The sequence below is a fragment of the Prionailurus bengalensis genome, chromosome A1, assembly GCF_016509475.1.
Source record: "Prionailurus bengalensis isolate Pbe53 chromosome A1, Fcat_Pben_1.1_paternal_pri, whole genome shotgun sequence".
NCBI lineage: Eukaryota > Metazoa > Chordata > Mammalia > Carnivora > Felidae > Prionailurus > Prionailurus bengalensis.
Window position 1 is genome coordinate 142,110,642 of NC_057343.1, and position 21,286 is coordinate 142,131,927.

The 21,286-nt window shown below is 43.1% G+C and overlaps 1 protein-coding gene across 2 annotated transcripts in view; it reads left to right on the forward strand.

Annotated features, from left to right (window-relative positions):
* Positions 1-21,286, forward strand: part of PDE8B (phosphodiesterase 8B) — a 240,900-nt gene that overhangs the window by 139,336 nt on the left and 80,278 nt on the right. For both annotated transcript variants that reach the window (XM_043592585.1, XM_043592592.1), the window contains exons 8-10: positions 2,478-2,618; positions 4,155-4,243; positions 6,340-6,400. In XM_043592585.1, the coding sequence (XP_043448520.1) occupies positions 2,478-2,618; positions 4,155-4,243; positions 6,340-6,400 (291 nt within the window). The remainder of the gene's footprint in view (positions 1-2,477; positions 2,619-4,154; positions 4,244-6,339; positions 6,401-21,286) is intronic.

The window sequence follows — 21,286 nt, forward strand, 5'->3', positions numbered from 1 at the left end:
CAAGTGCAAATCTCACATCCCCCTCACTTCTGTCCAGACTTGAACAATCCATTCCAAACATGAAACGCATCTGCTTTGCACCCCCCTCTGACAGTGGGCAGCCAGATTGTGATTTCTATAGTGAGGAGAAGGGGCTCCCTGCTCTCCAGTTGCCTTCCCCAGTTGTCGTCTGATGACTCCTTGAACAGGGAGCAGAGTCCTTCATTCTATGGTGAGCATCTGGTGGTTAGAGACCCTGTATCTCTGGTGGGGAGGGGGTGACGTGGTGGAGTTGCCCCCTGCCCACCTTTACCGTGACCAGGAGGAAACAGGCTTCCCCTTGAAAAAACCTACTGGCAATCTGAATATAAAACTCAAAAACAAGGGGAAAGAAGTTGAATAGAGGATGTGATAGGGAAAAGAGAATAAGATGACATTTGTGTTAGGGATTTCAAGAGGAGCCCTCATGGACAGGGTATTTCACATATATTCTTACTCATTACCAGAGTCCTTCTCAAGGCACGGCCACTGAGGGGTTTATGCCTCTGTGTGACTATGCATGTTCAGAGGTTAGGTGATGGCCCTTAAATTTAGGAATACTATATACCCATCCATCGATCCATCCATCTCAACTCTTTGCTTTAAAACATTTACACAAAGCTTACCATATACCAGGCACAGCACTAAGCATTTTACACCTTCTCATTTATTTCTTAAAACAACTTTATGAGCCAGGAACTACTACTGTAGCCATTTTACAGATGAAGAGACTGAGGACCAGAGGGGACAAGTAACTTGCCCACAGTCGTGGAGCTAGTTATTGGCAGAACCAGGATTTGAACTTGAGTGCCTTGGCTCCAGAGTCTATGTTTGAGTACCTGCTGCATTCTGAGGTTACAGGAACCCTAGCATGAACAAAGGGCCATGACTTGTACCCATATCTGCAACTGAATAGTGAAGGTAGAATAAACACACACGGAAATGTATGAGGATTTGGCCAACAAGGAAAACAATACATATATCACATATTTACTAAACAGTCCTGAGTATCCAAAGATAAATCCAAAGTAGGCTTTTTCTGGAGGATTTTTATGTCTAGTGGGGGAGAGAGATAAATAAAAACTTGGATTGAGTGCGAGAAGTCACTGGAAGCCTACACAGGAGAGAGTGGGAGCCTATAGAAGTGGCTCCAGCTCAGAATGGGCATGGGGTCAAGGGCGGCTTGCTAGAGGAGGGGAGGAGATGGGAGGAGGGACAAATCCAACTTGGCAGGGCATGGATTTGGGGAGGGGCGTTGTGAGGGGAGAGAACACGTAGGCAGAGGCCCACAGATGAGGAGGAAGTACAGGGAGCTCAGCACGCAGGTGTAGGCCCACCTGGTGAGCAGTAGCCTGCTGCCTGACCCCAGGAGGGTGGTGATAGGAGATTGCTGAAGATAGTGTCACCACCCCAACTCTTCTGTCAGCCTCATAAGGCCTCGTGCTCAGGCTCCAGAGCACCCTCCAAACCTCTCCAGCTCCCAAGTTTAATTGTGTTAGTAGGAGGTTTGTTCGCAGGGGAACAGCTCCCCAAGTGTCCCTGCATCACCAGGCTACTTACTACTATCGTCATAGTGGAGTGCAAGAGTGATTATGATTGTAGTTTGCAAGCATGTTTCTGAAGCAGCACATGGATGTACATGATGCCCAAAGAAATCCATGACCTAGAGGCTGTACGGTCACATTTGCCCCATGTTCTTTGTCTTTCTTGTCTCCCTTATTCAGCTTCTCATCTAGTAGATTGTTCTTGGAGAAGAAGTTGGAGGGTGGAGATGGGACCTGGGAGTCAGGCAAGGAAATAGCTCTGAATTCCAGGGCCCTGGGCAGAATTTTAGAAAGAAGCCTCTGAGTCTGCTGGCCTCCAGATGTGCCAAGGTGGCCTCTTCTCACACCCACATGTGCCCAGTACTGAAAGGGCTGCCTCCTGCACAACCTGTTTAACTAGATTTATGGTTCAGGTGAGATGGGAAGTGGCCCCAAGCCATTGCATTGGTTAGTAGGCAGTGGCAGTTAGAAAGGAGGCATGAGAGAGCAAATCTCTGCCTTGTAGAGATGTGACTAATAGAAGCCACAACCTGTTCAACCAATTCATTTTTATTCTAACTCCTTTTTATTTTTTGACTGTTTTCTTCTTGGCCGATTGGGGATGAGTAAGGCCCACAAGAGGCTGGCTCTACTAGATGAGGACTTCTTGCTCTTTGTCTGCTAAGGAATTTCTTCCAATGCCCCAGAGAGAACTAGGGCGCTGGGGTGGTGAATGAATACATTGCTGCTCAGGAGTGAGGCAGCGACTCCAGGGGGCTTACTGAAGTGACAGAGACCAGTCGGCACCCACATCAGAGAGTGCTCATCCAGGGAACTTCTTACTTGATATTCCAACATGTTCCTCTGTGTCCCAGCAAGCACTCCTGAGGGCACACAGCATACCCACACTGACCTTTAACCACCTCCTGTTCACAGTACGTCAACCCAGCCTTTGAAAGGATGATGGGCTACCACAAAGGCGAGCTCCTGGGGAAAGAGCTCGCCGAGCTGCCCAAAAGTGATAAGAACCGGGCAGACCTTCTTGACACCATCAACACGTGCATCAAGAAGGGCAAGGTGGGTGCAACAGACAGATTTGCAAACCCCTCCCCAATGCATTTTTGTTTCTGAGTTTTATGTCACGTCTTTAAGATTGGCTCCTTTGATGACATGATAATTAAGTGAAAGATCTCTTATGTTGGCAAAATGAGTCAAGTTGGAGGTTAATTTTGGATACAAGTGAATCAAGCACTTACGATGATGTAGAACCTGATGACTTTGTGTAAGGAGAGTTTATCCTTTCCATGAATCTGTCCTCCCTCTCTTTGCTGCAGTATCATTGCTGCCTCTGAGCAGAGGTCTGCCCACAGGGCTGTTGTGTGTTTTTAGTGTGTCCGTTGTTTGGGGGACTGGAAGTACATGTATCCGTATTTCTATGTGGGCCCTGTTCTTGGTCACTTTTCCCTTTTTCTGTTCTCTTTCCTGATCATAGTTGAGTAGAGACATGCAACTCACTTCTCCCTGTCATGTCAGTTTGTCCAGCGGCCAAAGAGAGGGCTGTCAGTGTGGCAGGAAGCTTCCCTGAAGCCCTCTCTTCCGGAAATGGAGTGTGGCTCCGGCAGCTGGAACTCCCTGTGCATTTTCTTTTAAGCATTCAGAATGCTTTCACGTAGTTATGTCTTTCATCTTGGTTTCTCTGATGTGAAATAGTGAAATGAGCACTGTGTTCTTTTAATTGGGGACTGTTTATAGGAATAAAATACGTTTGGGTTGTATATGACAGCCAACGTTAATTTTTAAACAATAGGGGCAGTGAGACTGAAAAGGAATCAGGACATTATCAAGTACTCTAGAAAATTTTGCCAGGGTGGTAATGCCACACGCGCGGTGGCCCAAGAGGCACACCAGTCAGCCGTCTCGTGTGAGGGAGGGGGCAGAAACGGGCTGAAGAGAAAATTGGGTTCTGGTTTATCTCCTTCCTCTCAGACATGGTAGAGGGACCACCAGGCTCTTGATGAGCTAATTCCCTGGGGTCCAGAGACAGTAAGAATGCTCACACTCTCCTTAACTTCATAGAAACTGCTAGGAGCCAGACGAATCCCAGAGAAGTCTTGGTAGGATGCCCCGTAGAAAGTAAGAAGACAGGTTTCAAGGTAAATTAAGAGACAAGAACTTAGAGCCATATTTTCCACTTTGTATATGTGGGCAAGTTAGTTAGAATCTCTGAGCCTTGGTTTACCCATCTGAAAACTAAGGATGATAATATCAAGCTTACAAGTTGCTGTGAAGACTTGAAGGAAGACCCCATCAGAATCCCTTGACCTGGTGCCCCTTAGACCCATGGGACTGAGAGCGGAGCTCTACCCACTCATCAACTGTCCTAGGATCCTGAGGGGCCATCTTGGAGGCGGACATGTTGGTCTTGGGGTCTTAGTGCAGGGTGACCACGAGCCTTAGGTAATAAGTGTTACAATAGGTACAATGATAAAGCAATGTTTTATGGAATGTAATGAAAGCATGTGGGAACTCTATTGCTCAACTTGATGAGATCCTCTGAAGAAGCAGCCATTAGCCTCAATGGAAGGATTTTAAGAGCTCTCTTTGTCCATGTAGGAGTGGCAGGGGGTTTACTATGCCAGACGGAAATCCGGGGACAGCATCCAGCAGCACGTGAAGATTACCCCAGTGATTGGCCAAGGAGGGTGAGAGTGAACTCTTGAACTCTTTTAATTGAAGGGCTCATGTGGGCATTGGGTTTGCATATTGAAATACCAGTGTAAGCACTAGACCCACTCATACGGTGGGGTTGGGCTGTACATAGCATATACTGTGGACAGACCCATGTGGCTGGCAACAGCCTCCAGACGTGGCTTTCCCTTTCCCTCTCTTCTCTTGCTTACGGGCTTTACAAAGCATCTCCCCAGCTGCCCACCTCCGCCTTGTCATCTATGGTTCCATTATCCTCACTACCCTCTGAAGGAGCTGTGTTTAGGCTTTCCCCTGTCATAACAGCAACAACAAAACAACAAGGCTCGCTGGCTTCAGCCCTGCGCTGGGAGCCACCTTTCTCTCCTTGAGGCACCAGCTCTGTAGTGGTTCTCTTCAGGCTGGCTCGCGGCTTGTTCCACAAGGTGAAGAGAGTCCTGGAGGTCATGGTTACATAGATAAAGGTGTGTTTGGCCAGAATCAGGTGATAAGATTCCCTTTAATGTCAGATTATCAGAGAAGGTCAATACATAATTTCTTTTCCTTCTCTCAGTTAAATTTTGTGAGAGGGTTTACAAAGCCAAACAGGATCCCTGAACAAGTACGCCACTGAGGAGCCTCTAGTAAACCACCTTGAAGGTCAACACTAGCTTCATAGCATGGTTTACAAGGGACCCATGCTGTCACGTGATGTTTTGGAAAAAGAAGAGGTAGCAGTTGTCATGCCAGTAACCAGAAGTGGTGAGTCCTGCCTGTGACTCGTAAGACTACCTGAGTACCTTCCAAATTGTTGGGTGGTTAGAAAACAAAACATTCTGTAAAGTCAGCTAAATGTCTTAGGTTGTCTCCTCTCCAATTGTACTTGTTTGATAAGTTTTGAAATTGTTACCCCTCATTTCAGAGACCATCATCTCGTATTTCCTGATATTTGGCTTCCCTCTGGGGCATTGGCAGGCCTGACAAGGGTTTTGAGCACAGAGAGAGGCCTCCCCTGCCACCCCCTGCCCCTTGAGCTGGTGGCCTTGGCATGGCCATTTCCACTAACAGTCTGTGCTCAGAGGCCATGATGGCTGTCACGTTGCTACCATCTTCTCAGAAAACTTAAGCTAAGATTCACTCTGTGTGTGTAACCAGAATTCTTAGGTGGCCAAGGCAGAGGAGACACTTTTGCTTGGTAATTTCTGTCAGAATGAATTTTTCTTATCTCTCTGATTTTACAGATAAGTGGGAAGTTCTTTTGTCTAGACGCAGTGTTATTTTTCCCTCACTTGTAGACAGTGCATTATCAAAGGAAATTCTTATTAAAAGTAGGGAAATTTGATCTCTTCCTGTTTACTGAGGCTTATTACAGAATAACCAGTATTTTCTATACTCTCTTCAGTCCTCCAGAGAAAACTGAATCAAAGAGAGCGAAACAGGAGACTCATTCCTGTTCCTGTAAAATCTCACATAGCCCTCTAGAATTCCTGGCTCCCCTCTCGGTACCAAATCTACCTTGAGCTGATTTTTGTGCAGGGAGCTGTATAGCCTTTTCTGGTCTCCCTTGTGGTAATGAGCAAGACCGTAGGCCGTTTTGGGATTCTGTCCATAACCTTGAAATAAGAGGATTTTTCTCTGCCTGAAAAATGCCATCATTGTGATGACCATGCTGTGAAAGAATATGGAACATTAATATAAAAACAGCAGCCATGTAATTTGGTCATTGTCCAAATGAGTCTTTTGCTTTTTCTATAAGCTGTAAAATTATTCGTGTCAGCGGAACTAAAACCAACTTCTTCTCGAGGAGCATTTCATCCTATCGCTGGAGATATCTGGGAGACAAGCTTCAGGAGTCAGTTGCAAAATGAAATATCCATTAGGAAAGTGTTTCTGAGCCAACTGTGATTAAAAGGGAAGCCCAGTTTCTGGAGGCATGTGTGGGCTGTGTATGAAAAATGTGTTTTCCGTAGACTAGGTTTTGTTTGAAATTTAAATGTGCCCTAGAATGGACCCTGGGGTTTTGCTTTAAGAAATTCTGTTGATGTTTTCATTTGCTGATTTGTTGAATCATCTCCTATCTGACTCACTAATAACTAATAATTTATGTTATTAGGAAAATTAGGCATTTTGTCTCCCTCAAGAAGCTGTGTTGTACCACTGACAATAATAAGCAGGTATGGTATTCAGTTTCCTTCCTTTTGCTTTGTCAGCTTGACCACATGTTACTGTTCTCTGCTTGTCTTTATCCATATCTTACTGTACTTGCCAATTTAGGAGGTGTATGGCAAAATTAGGCTCCTTTGACAGACAAATAGTAGAAAAAAAAATTCCCTGCAGGCTTATGTTGCTTTGTTAGTAACATACAGCAGTTATGATTTAGCCTGTGGCTGTGCAACTAAAGACTAATGTATCTCATGAGAGCATAAAATTCTTCTTCTAAATAAAAAAAGTCCCCTTTTTCTATCATAATTTCTTGAATGAAAAGCATGTATGTATTTGAGCATTTCACTCCCACCAATTCATATCAAAAACAACCATTCCAAGTTAGTAAAAACTAGTACTATTAGTACTGTTTATTTTTACCATTACACCATGCAGAACAATACATTAGAATCTTGTCTTCTGGAATAACAGAATTTTAATAAGTTGCTATATTTAAGAACTCATAAAGGTAGTTTTGTCATAGAGAACAATGCTGATATTGGTAAATTTTCTTTCTTATACTTTTATTATTGGGTTATGTGTATTTTCATTCATCCTTTAAGGTTTATTGGTTAAAAAGCCCTGAACATACGTAATTACTAGTGATCTATTTTTGAAAACACAAAATGTGGCCTTTGACATGGATGGAGATTTTAAAAGAAGGGATAATGTCTTGAAAGGATATGAAGGTCTTTGGGGCATGACCCATTTTAGAGGAGCATGTTGGAGACTTGGAAAGTTTGGGATCAGATAGTGGAGGCTGGCCAGACAAGGAGAGAAACTTTGGGGTGATAGGACTTGCTGATGCCCAGGCTCCTCCCCCATGAATAGGCAGCTCCTGGAGGGGAGTCCAACCTGGGTGCCATGAGCCTGTGGTGGGCTTTCAGCTGGTATCTCAGTCCATTTAAGGTATTCATGTCTTCATGCCTGATTTTTTTTTAATAATGATTGGATACATGTATATATTGCAAAACGATCACCACCATAAGTCAACATGCATCACCACACATGATTCCAAAACATTTTTTGTGATGAAGTCTTCGTTTGAGACCTATTCTCTTAGCAGCTTTCAAATTTACATTACAGTATTGTTAACAGTGGTCACCTTGCTATACATTATATCCCCATAACTTACTTAATAAGTGGAAGTTTGTACCTTTGACCCCTTAACCCATTTCGCCATCCCCGCACCCCGTCTCTGGCAGCCAACCTGTTCTCTGTATCTATACATTCAGTTTTTTGTTTTCCATTCTGCATGTAAGTGATATCATGGTATTTGTCTTTCTCCGTCTGACTTAACTCACTTAAGATATCTAGGAGATAATCTAGGTCCATCCATATTACTGCAAATAGCAAGATTTCCCTATTCTTTTCTGATGGCTGAATAATCGTGTGTGTGTGTGTGTGTGTGTGTGTGTGTGTGTATTAGAGACAGAGAGAGAGAGAGAGAGACCCCATTTTCTTTCTCCATTCATCCATCAGTGGATGCTTAGGTTGTTTCTGTGTCTTGACTAATGGAAACCATGCTGCGGTGAACATGGGGGTGCATATATCTCTTTGAGTTAGTGTTTTTGTTTCCTTTGGATAAATGTCCGGGGGTAAATTGCCAGACCATATCGTAGTAACATTTTTCATTTTTTGAGGAACCTCCAAAGTGTTTTTACATAGCATCTGTGCTCTTTTCTTCACATCTCCACCAACACTTGACATTTCATATCTTTTTGATACTAGCCGCTTCAAAAGATGTGAATTGATACCTCAATGTGGTTTTGATTTGCATTTTCCTGATGATTAGTGGTGTTGAGCGCTTTTGCATGTACCTGTTGGCCATTTTTATGTCTTCTTTGAAAAAGTGTCTGTCCAGATCTTCTGCCAGTGTTTAAATCAATAATTTTTTTTTGGCTTTTGATTTGTAGGAGTTCTTTATATATTATATATATATATTATATATATAGATAAGGGTACTAATCCCTTATCTATGATTTGCAAGTATTTTCTCCCAGTTGGCAGGTTGCCTTTTTATTTTGTTGATGGTTTCCTTTGTTATGCAGAAGGTTTTTAGTGTGATGATGGTAGTGTCAGTTATTTATTTTTTCTTTTGTTGCATTTGTTTTTGCTGTTGTATCCAAAAAATCATAACCAAGACCAGTGTCAAGGAGCTTAGTCCTTATGTTTTCTTCTAAGGGTTTTGTGGTTTCAGATATTGTGTTCAAATATTTCTTCCATTTTGAGTTGATTTTTCTGTATGGTCTAAGATAGTAGTCCGCTGTTATTCTTTGGTATGTGGCTGTCCAGTTTTCCTAGTACCATTTATTGAACAGACTGTATTTTCCCCGTTGTATATTGTTGACTTGTGATAAATTAGTTGACCATATATATGTGAGTTTATTTCTGGGCTCTCTCTTCTGTCCCACTGATGTATGTTTCTTTTTTTATGCCAACACCATACTCTTTTCATCACTACAGCTTTGTAATGTAGTTTGAAATCAGGGAGCATGGTGCCTCCAGCTTTGTTCTTTCTCGAGGGTGATTTGGCTATTCTAGCAAAATATTCTGGACTAGTGAAGGGAATCCGACATTTTCATAGTATTTAATTCATCATAAAAAGCTTCCTTCGGCGTGGAGAATTTCACCTAGAATCAGGAAGTTTTCATTTACTACTGAGACATCTGGGAAAGGAAGGGAATTGACTTTCTTAGAAAAGTAGATTCTGTCAATAGCAAAGTTTACACATTCCAAGAGAAAGAAAGAGATCTGGGTGAGAGGTGACAGGCGGGGAGACATCCTGGTGGCTCTTGAAAGATGAACCACTGAACCCACGCAGTGCAAGCCAACCTGTCATGGGCTGTGAAGCTGCTATGCACGGTGTAGGCCCACCTGTGCTAATTCGTGTTCATGCCAGAGATGAGCCAAGTACATTTTGTGGCCAGTATCAAGCACAGCCTTCCCCCACCAGCTGATGCTTGATCTTCCTCCTTTCTTTCTCAGTCGGACCCCCAGCCTCCTTGTCACCAGTCTTCCCACAACCACGTGTGCCCACATTCTACCCATCTGTCACCCCCCACCGTCATCATGGCTGTTTGTGTGCCTCAATGCCCTCTCCTCTCCAGTGCGGTCACCAGGCTGTGCTTGTCCTTGGGGGCCCATGCTGCCTGATGCACGGTGGGCCCTTTGGCCGATGGTTAGCTTGAATGGAATTGAATGTCTACGTCCTGGCTTCCTGCCACCTACAAATCCTTCCTGCTTCCCAGGGAGAGCAGGCAAGCCCTTAGTACAGGACTTAGGGGTGCAGAATACAGAAAAGAGGGCCACCTCTTTTCTGATGCTGTAAATAGAAACATCTTTATTGCCGTGAATTAGCTGCTGTTCTGAGAAGAGTGGAAACGCAGAGCTCAGATACCCTGAGCCATTGACGTCACCTAATGGTGCTGCACAGGCCTGGAGAGACACTTAGATTTTCCAATAACAAAGAATTTTTATGTCTCTGGCTGGCCACAGTGTTTTTCCTCCTCATCGGAGGAGGCTGGAGTGAATGGTGATGAGTCTGTGACGGGAAGGGCTCCCCAGAGGTGGGAGCAGCCTGTCTGAAGGCGGTTCTGGCTGTGCTGATTTCTGGGATGTTAGCCTTGACGTCAAGATCCGCCCATGGGTTTGCATTTTAACAAGGATTGAAATTGTAAGCCAGGATGCTATCTCCTGGTAGTGCTTGTCGTCAGCAAAAATCCCTTTTCCTGTGTGAGCCCTGTAGCTTCTTGCCAAGGGGCTGGAAGTGGTCAGTGAGGTTTGTCTGCTGTAAATACCGTCTCCCCTTCCACCACACACACTTGCTCCCCAAATATGTACTAAACACCTGTACTGGTGCCAGGGACAGTCTCTGCCCCAGAAGCTGTGGGGGTTACAGACTGATAAACAGGATGCATTTCTAGAGCGCCGTGCAGGGGAGGTGTGAACTGAGAGCAGGAGAAACAGAGAACGTAGGACCAAAGGAGACTGGCTAGAGATTTTTTTAGGTGTCATCTAGGACAAGGGGCAACAAACCACACCCCACAGGCCACATGTGGTCTGTCGTACACGTAAAGTTATGTGGGAATACAGCCACATTCTGTGTTATGGAGTGGCTGCTTTCACGCTACAGCAGCTGAGAAGTTACAACAGACACCTAGTGGCCTACAAAGCCTAAAATATTTACTCTCTGGCCTTTCACAGAGAAAGTTTGCTGACCACATTTCCAGAAGGTAATTTCCTTTTTCGAACTACCCGCCTTCCTAGGCCAGGTACACTCTTCCTGGAATCCCAGAAATGGCCTCCTCCTGTCAACCCTGCACCCTGGGGCAGAGCCCGTCTCAACCTCTGTGTAGCAGTAAGACGTGAGGACCTGTTTCCTTAATGCTTTTGCCTTTTCACGAGGTCTAAATCCAAATCTAAATGCATGACTCAAAGTGTAATTTCGGGGACCTGCCACCATGCTCCAGGTGTCAAGCTCATTCTGGGAAAGGAGACTTCTAGGATCCCAGCTTCACACCAGCTTTTCCTAAGCTGGCATCATCAAAGCAGAGGGGCCTCACCACTGGCATCCCTATAGTGCCCACCCTTACTGCATCCCCCATTCTTGCTTTTTCCTCCAAGCCTTGGCCATGAGAATATGGAGAGCCCAGCGCTCCCAGAAACCAACATGCTGCAGGCATGGAGCCCTGGCAGAGAGTATGGGAAGCCAGGGGGCAAGAGGGTGGTGGTGCCGCTGGCGGTCTTGTGTCCTTTGGCTCGGATCATCTGGTCCCTCTTCTCGTGGATGGATGACTCACGGGTCATGGAGAATCCCAAGAGAGGTGCAGAGTTTGCCTGTCCATTAAGAGGAAGGTCGTTTGTGTGTGTGTGTGTGTGTGTGTGTGTGTGTGTGTGTGTGAAGTTAGGGAGCACAGACACCCAATGAACAGCTCCAGAAAATATTCCCTGTTCCACTAGGTTGTAGCAGGGGAAGGTCCTGATCAGGCTCTGAGGTGGCATGCTGATCTCTGGCTCATCAAGGTTCTGAGACAAAGGCTGAAGGAGAACAGAATGAGAGCAGTCTAACCTGCATTTTGCACAGGACTTTCCAGACCTGGCGGTAGTGAGGGAGGGGAGGGAGGGAATACTGGAATTCTAGTGACCACCTCCACATCCTCATTTTAGGGAAGAAAAGTTGTTTCAACAATGAAAAGGAAGGGAAGGACATAATCTCTGAATGAAGAATAGCTATTTAACTTGAATAAGTTTTGCTTAGTAAAAACACTTGTTTCTTCCACTGCAGACTGATATAAGCATTGTAACATCCTAACATCACTCTGGGGACAGACGTTTGGGGTCACTGCTTTAAAAGCACTTTTATCTGTGTAACTTGTTTGAGAATAATAGGGGCAGAAAGGAGGGCTGAATTGTCCAAGTTTGCAGTGATGGATTCTTGCTTTGAGATGAACTTTTTGGGGTTCCTTCCTATTTTGTTGTATAGTATGCTCTTTAATCTTGAAATTGTAAAAATTAGGAAAAAAAATAGAACTTCACTACAATTATAATGCGTATGACTAAACCTGTCAAAAGTGCCTAAGACAAGATACAGAGGGTATAGAGTGGCAGGGAGTAAGAAGGGTGAAAGAACAGGTCTTCCCTTTTGGGAAGGCTTTGTGTGGGGACGGAGGGACTAGGCCCTGAAGGCAAAAACAGTGGAAAATTTTAAGGAATCAGATTAAGCTCCACATAAGAAAGAATTAACAGAATGGGCCAAGCTCCTAGGTAGTTTGTGGCTAGTGAGTTCATCACTAAGGGAGGTAATCAAATAGTATATTGAGCACTCAATAGGAAAAGCTGTCTGGGGAGGTCGCTCAATGGCCAGAGGTTAGGCTAGGTCAGTGGTTTCTCCCAGTGTAGTTCCCTGGAGCTGCAGCAGCCCAGGAATTTGTTATAATTGCAAAGTCAGACCAACAGAATCGAAACTCCAAGGGTGGGCCTAGGCAATCTGTTTTAACAAGGCTTCCGGATGATTCTGATGGGACTCTGAGGTTGAAGAGCTATTGGACAGGACGAATGGCTGTCAGGCTCTGATACTATAAAGTTGGATCACTGGTTCATCAGTAGGGTCTGTTCTGGGTTAAATCTAGTCGGAAAAGATTTTTTTCGCTTGGGGCGGCCATCCAGCCCTCCCCTCCTGAATATGGGGACCCTGACCCATGCTGCTCAGGACCTTGCCTTGCAGGGGACCCCTAGAGCTGCATGTCCAGTCTTGAAATGTGGCTAGAGATGCGCTCCCAGTGTAAGCCACGTGCTAAATTTCAGAGACTTAGTATGATAAAGAATGTAAATGATCTCATTAAAAGTATCATAGTCTTATACTGATGACATGTGGAAATGATACTTGCACATATCGTGCCTAAAATATCATTAAAATCAGTTTTGCCTGTTTTTACTTGTTCATGTGACTGCCAGAAAAATTAAAATGACACATGTAGTTCGCGTTTGTGGCTCACACTGTATTTCTGTCAGGCAGCTGGTTTCGCCATTCCCTCCCCTGTCAAATCTTACCCTGAATCCCCCTTCCCATTCACAGGTGACAGGGGCTGACAAGCTGAGCACACCGTCTGGTTTCAGCCAGTGAACCGGCAGCAGATGGCCTCCCAAGAGATGAGCCTAAGACCCATTCTCCAGGCCCCTGGCAATGCTCCCCCTGTTATGGGAAGATGATCTGCTGGGCACTTAAGCAGGCCTTTAGGGAACACTTTTGTTTGGGGGAATTGTGGGAGCACCTTTCATTAGTTCTTAAACTGCAGCAAAAAGCTCTTATTCTTAGAGCTCTCCAGTAGACAGCAGGAACCCCAGGTGCCTTGTCCTGTGACAGCCTTCCTCCCCCTGCCACAAGGCCCATCCCCATTCCGCAGCCCCAGACTGGCTTTCTCTTAGGTCTGTCCTTGACCTTCTCTGTTCTTAGGCCTCTACTCTCCCCACATTTGCCAACTTCTGTTCCCTCTGGTCCTTTCCTTCCTGGCAGGTGGCTGGGCTAATAATAAGCCTTTCCATGATTTTTGGACTTCTCCTCTAGGGCGTGGCAGAATAGGCTCCTCAATACTAAAACAGTCCTGTAGCCCAGGCACTCTCTGTAAAACAGAGAAATGTCTGGTGCAGGCAACAAGCAGAGACGGAATTACAGGCTGCTTTCTGCTCGTTGCTAGTGATAAATATGTTTGAATTTGTACTAAATACCCAGGATTTGAGGTCTGTCTCGTGTTTTTAATGGCATGGACTGTTTGCAGCTTCCTTGTTCTTTAGAACTCTACCCAGCTTCTCTTCCCTCTAAGAAAACTTCCAGAACCTGCCAGCCTGCAGCCTCCCCTGCACCTGCCATGAGGAGATGGTTTTGCTTCTCTTCTGCATTGCCCATTGGACTCTTAATCTTATCCTGCTTTGGATCAGTTCTCACCTGGGGACAGGGACCCCACTGTGTGTGCCCAGGAGACATAGGGAAGTTATTATGAAAACTAATGTTTACTCCCTAACACAATAACCTTTGAAAGGCATAGGAGATTAAAGGTGAAGCTTTTATCTAGTCCAAAATTAGTATTATGTGTTGAGTATTGGTCTATATGTAGCTAATATGTCACACATGCTCTAATGTATTTTCCATGTTCTCCCAACACAGTTGGAGAAAAAGGGAACTGAGATTGAAAACATGACCTCATTCATCCCGGGAAGTGGCTACTCACATTTAGAAATGTTTTTTATGTAATCAGTATATTAGCATGATGTTGAATTTATACACATGTACTTGACTCACAGTAGGTGCTCCAAATAATTGTTAATGTATTTGATAAAGCCACTAAGTAAACACCATTTTTCCATTTAGCTTTAGTACATTTTTACATGAATCTATTTTTTAAAAAGTCCCCGATGTTGCAAAACCACATTTTTCCCCCTGAGAATTACATTTGACCTGCCGAACCCTCAGCACTCATAAGTGGAGTACCTGCTAAGTGTCGGAGGGTGCAGACAAGTGGGAGGTCATGGCAGGGAGAGGGAGCACGAGGGGGGCAGGGACCCTGAGAATGGAGAGATGGGATTACATGTGTGGGAAAGTCTTGAGTCAGAGGAGAGGAGAGACACAGCTTCATGGCAGGCATTGGTTCTGGCTGCCGTAGCCCATCATGACAGGCTTCAGAAAGTACCCCTGGGGTCTGAAGCTGAGAGGGCATCACTGTGCTCACCAGGCACAGGGTGAATCAGGCACTTTCTGGCCAATGCGGACTCACACTGAGCCTGGTGGGGGAGCAAGAAGACACAAGTGCCTTCACCCTGTTGGAGCAACTTGGCCCTGTGTGTTCAGCAGGACCACAGGCCTGGGGCTGTCCACCCTGCGCAGTGATGCGCTGGGTTCCTTTGCATTGTGTGATCCTTATCGCGTCCTCTCTGCCATGGCAGTAGGTATTTAGCCCCCGCTGGGGACATTTAGGAGTGGAAGATAGGAAAAACAGAGGGAAGGGACTTAAAATTCTGAGGTGCTGATCAAGTTGGCCTCCTGTGACGCTGTCCATGTCCTCTCAGTAGTGAAGCCCAACCCAGCTCCAGTGGGGAGCCCTTAGCTTGAAGAAAACCACTTTGATTTGAGAAAAGTAAGATAGATTTGGTAATAAGCAGTAAAGAGGCAAAGACACATTGAAGACAACTAGGATTTAACGAGGAGATATTATGTTTGATTTGGGGAGAAGGGATTTTTTTTCCTCCAAAATTTAACTGAAATTCTAAAGGTTGCATTTTTATATAATCTGTCATTCAGACTATTGCAAGATTCTGCTCACTGTGCAGACTTAGACTAATTGAGCCAAAGAGATTTTCACATTATCTTAGACCTGATTGTTGAAAGGATTGCTCATTTAGCATTTGTGGATATTAGCCCTATCTGGAATTTGTTTTGTTTTCCAAACTAACAGTTGGTGGCTGACTTCTCAGGAGGAATTCATTTACTTCACATTGAGAACTTTTCAGTTTGGGGCATGCTTGGCCTTAGCTGAGCATTCATTCATCCAGTCAGTGAACGTCAATTGCCCCTGAGTCCTTTCTCCCAGTAGAAGTCACAAGGACAGATCAGACTGAGGTAATAGGTTTCTCCTCACATCCGCTCCTGCCGAAATCCTTGGCTGGCTAAAGGGAACCCCCACCATCCACTCAGTCATCCTCACCCTAAACCTGGGAACCACCTTTGGCACGCTTGGTTTCTTGTGTCCCCCACATCCTAGAACACATTTAGTCTGAAGATTGTGTCTTCCTAACAGTTCTAGACTCTGTGCCTTTCTCTCCATCCCACTCCATTTTATCCCACTGTGACTTCTGGTTGTCCTGCTCTGGCCACCCATCTGCTCTCTGCCTCTATGAAGAGATAGATTGGCAACGGCTCAAACAGGTCCAGGAGAGGAGATGTTTTAATTTTCTGGAACTATGTGAGTCAGTTGTTAAACCACCCATTGTTAAAAATACAAGTTATGGAAACATGCAATTCAGTTCTTAAAAACTTAATAGTAAGCACTCAAAATCCATCACTACTTCAGTGTTTTACTCCATTATACTATTACCTGAGCTCTTGAGGTCATTTATGTTTGTCTTAGCTGTGTGGCGGAAACACCGTATGAAGCTCAGCTGCCACATCCAGTGACATCATGTTGGCAGCTTCAGACAGCCATGCTGGGAGTGTGTTTAGACCAGGGAAATCAGCAAACACTACAAATCAGGACTTTTTAAAAAATTTTAGACAAAACCTATTTAGCTTATTAAGTGCTCTTTTTAATACCTTTATAGTGAAGACAGACAATGAATGGACAACTCCCTCCCTCTCCAAGCAGTGTTCATACTTATGTATATGTTCACTATTTAGGTCTTGAAATTCATCCTGTAACAACATAAACCCATGGTAAATTCTGAACAGAGAAACACACTGTAGAGAAAGGCAGTTGGGTAAGATATGTTTGGATGAACACCAAAATGTTTTATTTTCTATTTTTAAATTTTTCTAGTGTTCATTTATTTATTGAGAGAGAGAGACCCTGAGTAGGGGAGGGGCAGAGGTGTAGGGGACAGAGGATCTGAAGCGGGTTCTGCGCTGACAGGAGCAAGCCCGATATGGGGCCCAAACTCACAAACTGTGAGATTATGACCTGAGCTGAAGTGGGATGCTCCATCAACTGGCTCACCCAGCTGCCCCAAGCCAAAAATTTTTAACCCATATTTGTGGCTTACTCTAGATCAAAATATATCTGTATTGGCTCAGATTTTTTTTTCACTGAGATAGAATTGGCATATAACATTGTATAGTTTTAGGTGTACAGCATAATGATTTGACACATGAATATACTGCAAAATGATCTCCATAATAAATTTAGTTAATATCCATCACCCCACAGTTACAAATATTTTTTCATATGAGACCATTTAAAATCCACTCTCCTAGTTACTTTGACATATCCAACAGAGTATTGTTAATTATAGTCAATATGCCATACATTATATCCCTAGGAATTACTTATAATTGGAACTTTATAGCTTTTGACCACCCTCACCCGGTTCACCTACCCCCTGCAGCCAGAATCACAGGTCTGTTCCTTGTGTCTTTGAGCTCAGATTTGTTTTGTTTTTTTGTTTTTTGTTTTGTTTCGGTTTTTGGTTTTTAGATTGCACATGTGGGTAAGATAATATGGTAATAGAGTGTTTTTCTTTGTCAGTCTAGCTTATTTCACATGGCATAATGTCTCAAGGGCCATCCATATTGTTGCAAATGGGAAGATTTCCTTCTCTTTTACAGCCAATATTCAGTTGTATATACACTTCACATTTTCTTTATCTGTGTATCATTTGACAGACATATAGGTTGTTTCCATGTCTTGGCTATTGGAAAGAATGCTACAATGAACAGGGTGTACCTGTATCTTGGCAGAGTTATTTCATTTCCTTCTAATAAGAACCCAGAAGTGGAATTGATGGATCATATGGTAGTTCTATTTTTAATTTCTTTTTAGATATCTCCATACTTTTTTTTCCATAGTGGATAGACCAGTTTACATTTTCAATAGCATGAAAGTGTTTATTTTTCTCCACATCCTCAAACACTTGTTATTTCTTGTCTTTTAAGTAGTAACAATAACAGATGTGAGTTCATGTCTCATGGTGGTTTTGATTTGAATGTCCCTGATGAATAGTGATGTTGAGCACCTTTTCATGTCCCTTTTGGCCTTTCATATGTCATCCTTAGAAAGATACCTCTTCAAATCTTCGTTCCCTTTTAAAATCCAGTTGTTTGCTATTGAGTTGTAGGAGTTTGTTACGTATTTTAGATGTTAACCCTTTATCGGATATGTGACTCGGTAGTTTGCCTTTTCATTTTAATGATGGTTTCTCTTGCTGTGGGGAAACTTCAGTTTCCTGTAGTCCCAATCTTTTGTTTTTCTTGCTGCTTTTGCTTTTGGTATCACATCTAAAACACCGTCACCAAGATAGATGTCAAGATGCTGATCTTTTACATTTTCTTCTAGGAGTTTTATGGTTTCAGGTCTTACATTTAAATCTTTAATCCATTTTGACTGGATTTTGTGTATGGTCTAAGTTGGTGGTCCAGTTTCATTATTTTGCATGTAGCTTTCCACTTTTCCAAGACCATTCATTGAAGAGACTGTCCTTTCTCCATTGTATATTCTTGGTTCCTTTGTCATGCATTAATAGACTATAATTGTGGGTATATTTTTGGGCTCTCTATTGTGTTCTGTTGATCTATGTGTTTATTTTAATGCCAGTACCTTACTGTTTTGAATACTGTAGCTTTGTAATACAGTTTGAAATCAGGGAGCATGATGACTCCTGCTTTGTTCTTTCTCAAGATTGCTTTGGCTATATGGGGCCTTTTGTGCTTCCATATAAATTCTAAGTTTCTTTTGTTCTGTGAAATCATCTTTGGAGTTTTGACAAGGATTGCACTGAATGTGTAGATTCTTTTGGGTAGTATGGGCATTGTAATGGTATTAATTTTTCCAATCCATGAGTATGAGACCTCTCTCCAGTTATTTGTGTATTTCTCAGTTTGTTTCATTAGTGTCTTACGTCTTATAGTTTCAGAATATAGGTCTTCCACCTCCTTGGTTAAATTTTTTTTTCAGTGCAGGTGGAACTGGGCCTTGGGGCCCAGGCAGGAGGCCACCCTGCAGGCAAAGGAAGAGCCAGTGGAGGGGCCTTATTTGACCTTCTTGGGGCACAGGTTGTTGATGTGGCCTCATTTCTAGCAGTGGTTGACAACGCAGGGGTGAATGTGAGCATAACACTTGGGGCACATCATCTTGTCTTAGTCGTATTTCTGGGCCAGCTGGTGTGGGGAAGGCTCGATGATGCCACCCTCCCTGCCCAGGGTGAAGCACCAAGTGTAGGGTGGACTTTTTCTGAATATTGTAGTCTAACAGACTGTGGCCATCCTCCCCACCTATTTGCCTGCAAAAATCAGACACTGCTGGTGAGGCAGGATGCCCTTCTTGTCTAGGATTTGGGCTTTGACATTCTCAACAATGTCACTGGACTCAACTTCCAGGGTGATGATCTTGCCCATCAAAGATCCACATCTCTACATCCGCTGCAAGGCCATTATCACCAAACTGCTTGGCTACCTTTCATTGAAGAGAAAGAGCCTCCTTGGCTAAATGTATTCATAGGTATTTTATTCTTTTTGATGCAGTTGTAAATGGAATCATTTTCTTAATACTGTATCTCTTTCTGATAGTTTGTCATTAGTGTATAGAAACACAACTGGTTTTTGTATATTGTTTTTGAAATCCTGCAACCTCACTGTATTTTTTAGTTCTAACAGTTTTCTGGTAAAATCTTTAGGGTTTTCTATATATAGGATCATGTCATCTGCAAATAGTGACAATTTTACTTCTTCCTTTTCAATTTGGATATCTTTTTCTTTTTCTTGCCTAATTGCTGCAAGTAGGACTTGAGATATTATATTGAATAAAAGTGGTGAGAGGACATCCTTATCTTGTTCCAAGTAATACAGGGCAAGTTCGATTTTTCAACATTGAGTATGATGTGTCCTTGTCATATATAGTTTTTATTTTATGAAAGTACATTTTCTCTCTACCCATTTTGTTAAGAGGTTTGTTTTTTTTTCATGGTGAAAATATTTATAATTAGCTAGACTCACTTTTGGTGCTCTCAGTTTTGCTGGCAACATCAAAAGCATTATAGTCTGGAGTCAGTTGAACATAATGCCTTCTTCTACCCATCAGGCCTAATAAGGTGTTATCCTGGGGCTTATGGGTGGCCCAGTCAGTTAAGCATCTGACTCTGGGTTTTGGCTCAGGTCATGATCTCATGGTTCATGGGTTCAAGTCCCCTGTTGTCCCCATCTGTGGATCCTTCTTGGGATTCTCTGTTCCCTTCTCTCTGTTCCTCCCCCACTCATTCCCTCCCCCCCCCCCTCAAAATAAATAAACTTAAAAAAATGTGTTGACCTTGGCCATGTCAATGTCCTAGAGCTTCTTCACAGTTTGTTCAGGTGCTAGTTGGCCTTGACATTCACAGTGAACACTGGTGTCTTCTGCCTTCTTCAAGGCTGTCTTGGCAGTTATGGGGAACTTAATGATGGCATAATAGTCAAGCTTGTTTCTCGAAGAGATGCTCTGTTTGATGATATTTGGGCTACGTTCATTGCTGCAGTGTCTTGGGCTGCTGGAAGGTCAGTGACCTGTGGATCTTCATGGGTGGGGGAGGGGGGCAGGGGAGCTGCAAGGTGCCTTTCATGAACCACTACTTTCTTGGCTTCAAAGCCTTTGCTTTGGCATCAGATTTGTGGGAACAGAAGTTTTTCTTAGCTTTCAGTGTCACCTTTGTGAAAAACTGTTGAGAATTTTTATCATGAATGGACACTTAATTTTGTCAAATTCTTCTTTATTCATTGAGGTAGATCACTCATCCTTGCATCCCAGGGATAAATCCAACTCGATCATGGTGTATGATCCTTTTAATGTGGCTTGCTAATAATTTGAATTTGGCTTGCTAATAATTTGTTGAAGATTTTTACATCTGTGTTCATCAGGGATATTGGCCTTTAGTTTTCTTTTCTTGTGGTGTCTTTATCTGGTTTTGGTATTGGGATAATGCTGGGTTTTTAAAATGAATTTGAGAGTGTTCCCTCTTTTTCAGATTTTTGGAAGACTTTGAGAAGAACTAACATTAATTCTTCATTAAATGTTTGCTAGAATTAACCAATGAAGCCATCTGGTCCTGGGCCAGCCTGCCTTTTCTTTTTTCTTTTCTTTTCTTTTCTTTTCTTTTCTTTTCTTTTCTTTTCTTTTCTTTTCTTTTCTTTTCTTTTCTTTTCTTTTCTTTTCTTTCCTTCCTTCCTTTCCTCCCATCTTTTATGGGCACAGTTTGTGGTCACCAAAACAACTACAATAATAATTCCACAGATCACCGTAACAAATATTGTCAGAATTACCTAAATGTGACACAGAGACATAAAGCAAGAAAATGCTGTTGGAAAAATGATGCTGATAGACTTGCTCAAGGCAAAGTTGCCAAAGACTTTCCGATTGTGAAAAATACATTATCTGTGAAGCACAATAAAGTGGAGTATAATAAAATGAGGTAGGCCTATAAATAGGATCATACAATTTAAGGCCTTTTGTGTCTGGCTTCTTTTACTTAGCATAATGCTTTCCAGATTTATTCTTGTTGTAGTATATATCAGTATTTCATTCCTTTTTAAATTGCCAAGTAAATTCACTGTATGTATACTCCATATTTTATTTATTTATTTATTTATTTATTTATTTATTTATTTATTATTATTATTTTTTTTAAATCTA